At 30.4% G+C, this 4,639-nt stretch overlaps 1 protein-coding gene across 1 annotated transcript; it reads right to left on the reverse strand.

Moving 5' to 3' along the window:
• Positions 1-1,509: 1,509 nt before the first annotated feature.
• LOC119612206 (protein krueppel) lies at positions 1,510-4,051 on the reverse strand. The gene is made up of 2 exons (XM_037967938.1): positions 3,312-4,051; positions 1,510-3,173 (listed from the first exon to the last, which is right to left on the reverse strand). The coding sequence occupies exons 1-2, from the start codon at positions 3,346-3,348 to the stop codon at positions 1,636-1,638; spliced, it is 1,575 nt and encodes a 524-aa protein (XP_037823866.1). The 5' UTR covers positions 3,349-4,051; the 3' UTR covers positions 1,510-1,635.
• Positions 4,052-4,639: the final 588 nt, after the last annotated feature.

Here is a 4,639-nt window from a genome sequence, read left to right on the forward strand (position 1 = left end):
TGGTTCTTTTAAAAACTCTTTAGAAGTTTTTTTGAAGCATAAGTATATTTCGCAGAAAGAGTTTTAGAAGTTAGTTGCAGTTTATGAGTAAGAATCGCTTGCAAAAAGTTGTGGCAAAGATTTAGTTCCTTGAAAACTATTGAGAAATTCTTTAGAATTGCCTTACTGTTCCATAGAAGGAATTTTTAAAAGTTGTGGAGATATTAAAACTTCCTAGATAGCAGTTTAAGAATCTGAATTTGTTGTTCTTTTGCTGTCTAAGAATGTGAAATTTATTGTTCTGAAATTAGAAGAAATTTTGAGAAAATTTCATTCAAATAAGAAAAAATTTTGAAAATTAAAAAAAAAAAATTCAAAATTTTAAGAAAAAATTTCAAAATTTTAAGAAAAAATTAAAAATTAAATTGAAAAAAATTTAACATTTTCTAAGTTTTCCGAAAACAAAAATAATTTTGAAAACAAAAAATTTTCAAAAATTAAAAAAAAATAAGAAAAAATTTTCAAAATTCAAAAAAAATTCTTAAAAATGAAAAAAAAAATCCAAAATTTTGAAAACATAATTTTTTCAAAGTGCAAATTATCAAAATTTTGTTAAATTTTAAACTTGCAACTAAATTTCGTAAATAAAAAAACAACACAAGATTTAAATTTTTTTAATAAAATTTTTCTTTAAAAATATATATTTTTCTCAGCAACAATTCAAATAAACCACAATTTTTCTAAAAAACGTATTTGTTTAATACAAAAATAAGGAAAATGAAAAACAATATTTTTTTTTTAAATTTCAAGCAAAAACAATTATTATTTTTTTCATAAAAAATTATAATAATAATAATAAAACTTAAAGTTAATTTTGATTTGTTTTACGATTTTTTACTAAAAGTAATAATAATAAAAAAATAAACAATTTAGGTTTTTTAAAAAAATTTTCTTAAAGAATTTTCATTTTGATTATGGAGTTTGTTCTAAAAAAAAACTAATTAATAATAAAAATAATTGTTAAAAATATTAAAAAAAAATTAAAACTAAAACTAAATTATAAGCAAGTCCATGTTTTTTTAAGGTTATGTGCAATTAGTTTTTTTTTTAAGGTTAAGTAAATATTCAAAAACTTTTTGAATAAAATTTTAAAGGTTGGGGTAATATATACAATTTTAAAAAATTATTTACAATTTAAAAACTTAACCTTAAAATAAAATTTACAATTTTTTGTTTAGAAAAAAATAATAAAAATAAAAATTAAAATTAAAATATTTAAAAATAAAAAAACTTAAATGTAAATTAAAATATAAAAAAAGTATGGCACCCTGGTTTTTAAGAGCGTTTTGTACAATTTTGTTATAATTATGTGCAATTTTGGTTTTAAACTTACGTTTCTAAGTAGAGTTAGAGTGAAAGAGAGAGATAGAGAGAGAGAGTTTGGGTAGTTGTGAGAAATTAATGTTGTACTAGGGAGTTGTAGTTGTTGTTAGAGTCATTCCTGTAGAACAAAATTTTAAAAATTTTGTTTTTTTGTTTTTGGTGGAAAACATATTTGTTCCATTTGATGGAGAGCAAATTGTTTTTATATACAATCTTTGGACTAAGTAAACACATACTTTGGGGAGTTTTTTAAGTTCAAAATTCCCCTAAAATTTACTGCAAACGTTGTTGTTGCTGTTGTCTCATATACATACTGGCGGCATCATCTAATTCATCCAAATCCAAATCATCATGCATCATTAGCATATTAGGTTCAGGGCTTTGAGCAGCCGATGAGGGATTAGAGCTAACGAATTCTTGTCTAGGTGAATGCATGCTCAAATCCTCGGGTTCAGTTTGTTCGGGCATATCACTGGGTACATGCACGATTTGTGGAGGAGGCAAACGGAAAACACGTCTAATATCATTTGCCTTACGATAGCGCAACGAACAGCTTTCATCAGTTTGACTGCCACCATCTTCGGACAGGTCCAAAGGAGCATCTTCTTCCATTTGTGTAATACCCGCATAATTCATAATGGAATGATTAAGCATAGGTTTGCCAATTTCCATGGATTCTTCGGAACCATAGAAGGACTTTTGATCACAATTCAAAATGCTGTAATCATTGCTCATGGCTGGTGAGAGAGCGGGTGTAATGGGTGATTGTACACCACATTTGTGGTTCATCAAATGATGACGACGTCTGAATTTCATGTGGCATTTTTCACATTCAAACGGTTTCTCGCCATTGTGCACCAACATATGCGATTTCAATTGATTGGAGTCACTGAATTTGCCATCACAAATCTCACAGGTATAGGGACGTTCGCCGGTATGTACCCTCAAGTGACGTCTTAGATTGGCTACTTGCACAAACTGGCGATCACAGTGGGAACAGTGATAGGGCTTCTCGCCGGTATGTAAACGCATATGGGTTTTCAAATGATGATCACGGGTAAAACGTTTATGGCATTCTGGACATTCGAAGGGTTTCTCACCGGTATGGGTGCGTTCATGATTTTGCAAAACATGCTTATAGCCAAAAGAACGAGAGCAAATTTTACAGGTGAAACTTTTGTCACGAGCAGCTGTATCTTTATTGTTGGCATTGGTGGCTGGACTGGAGACATCATGTGTGGAGGAGTTGGGTGAAGAGCCCGAGGAGGGAGGTGATATGGGTCCAGGGGTATTATATAAATCACTAACACTCATAGAGATTTCCATGCTGGGCGATATAAGATCCTTTTTCACCGTTAATTTGCGAGCCTTTTTGGCCGGCAATTCTCCTTGTGTCGAGGCAGTGGGTGAAGTCATGCTTAGACTGTGTTTATGGGCCTGAGGTGTATTGATATTAATGGGTGAGTGAGGAGAAGCGGGCGGTGAATGAGGAGCAGCATTGGCTAGATTAATGCCAGCCGGATTACCAGCTGCCCAGGAACCAAACAAAGAAGCTGGATGATGAGGAAATAAGGTGGAAGCCAAGGTAGACATGGGTAATTGAGCCATAAAGGCAGCTGCTGCCTGGCGATTGGCAGCCAACAATTGTGTGGGTGAAAGCATGCCAAAGGCAGAGGCAGCAGCAGCTTGTTGTAGTCCCGGATACATGGCGGTATTTGTGGCAGAGGTATTGGCAGACATGGGTGGTGATAGTGATAAAGAACGATCAACTTCTTCGCGTTGTTGCATGCCAGCTAAAGCGGCGGCCAAAGCTAAAAGTAAGCAAAATAGAAAAAAGGACGAGATAAGTAAAGTTGAAGGACTAAAAGCAGCCAAATAAAAACTTTTTAAAAAAAATTTATAAATTTTTTAAAAGTTTTAGGTTTTTTTTTGGAAATTTCTGTACTTACTTCTGGTTTGTGCGTCTTGTAGCAAAGATATGGCCATATCCTGTTTACAACTGTTTTATTTTAAGTTTTTATTTAGAAATTTTTTCAAAATTTCGTGTTAAACACACGAAATTTTTTTGCTTTCTTTAAACAGCTTTTAAATCCAAATTTCGTTAGTTGTTTAAGTGTATATGTTGTTATTAATCCTTTAAGTTGAGGTTTTGTACTTTTAGTTGTTGTTGGTTTTTTTTTATAAATTTCCTTTTTTTTTGAGGTATAATTTTGTTAAGAGGTATTTCACGTTTTAAATTTACAAAATTCTTTAAGACACTTTTTTAAAAAAAATTTTCTTTTAAGACTGATGGATGTCTTTACTGGTTGAATTGTAAATTACAAATGATATGATATTTTTAAAAATCCTGTTAATTTATACACGGTTTTTAGTTGAAATAATATCCTTTTATGACTGAGTGTGTGTGTAGGGTTTTTTTATTTTTCATTTGAGTATATTAGAGGTAAAAAAATATCCTTTTAATTTGTTGTTTTTTTTTTTTTTTGAGTAAAAATTGTATAATTTTTGTTTGTTTTTATATAAAAATAATTACTTTTAAAAAACACTTTAAACTTATTTCTATATAAATTTCTTTTTTAAATAGTGGTTTTTGTTTGTTTTGTTATAATGTTATGTTTGTTGTTGTTATAATGTTTTTTTTTTTAATTTTTAATTCTTATATTTCTTGTTAGATGTTCTCTGTTAAAGAAGCAAATCACAACTGATACTTTCACTCTAAAAGTGCATGGTTTATGTACTCTAGTGACGTTCTATTTGCTCTTGACTGCTCAATTGTACTCATTGTTGTTGTTTCTTTCATATATCACTTATACACACACTGTAGAAGAAAAATCAACCCTCATAAACAACAAACCCTTGTTACTCTTTAACATACAACAACTACTCTTTCACTTAAACTCACTCACTCACTTGCTTGCTCTCTCTCTCTCTCTCTGTGGCCCCATAACAAAATCTCTTTTCTTATGTTTAACCAACAAACAGGTAGTTTTTCCTTTCTTTTTCACTCATTTCTTTCCTTTTTCTCTACCTACCCTTTTTTGTAGTTGTTGTTATATTATGTAAATTTACCTTTTTTTTTGCTCTCCGTGTCCTCGTTAATCTTAGCGGCTTTAGTATTACAAAAAACTAGAGTAGCCTGCTTTAATTTTTTTTATTACCACTCATAAACATTTTATACACACACACACACACACTCATACAGTTTTACATTCCTTTACTAAAAGTCAAAATATTGCTGGTTGTTGTTGTTGAGTGACACCTCACTAGGGGAAATTAT

The sequence above is a fragment of the Lucilia sericata genome, unplaced genomic scaffold (genome assembly GCF_015586225.1).
Source record: "Lucilia sericata isolate MDLA Ls3-8-SP2 unplaced genomic scaffold, ASM1558622v1 Contig001624F_arrow, whole genome shotgun sequence".
NCBI lineage: Eukaryota > Metazoa > Arthropoda > Insecta > Diptera > Calliphoridae > Lucilia > Lucilia sericata.

Coding starts and splice junctions, on each gene's coding strand:
- LOC119612206 (XM_037967938.1), bottom strand. CDS start 3,348: ATGGCCATATCTTTGCTACAAGACGCACAAACCAGAA. Junction 3,174..3,311: donor ACAAGACGCACAAACCAGAA/GTAAGTACAGAA, acceptor GCTTACTTTTAG/CTTTGGCCGCCGCTTTAGCT.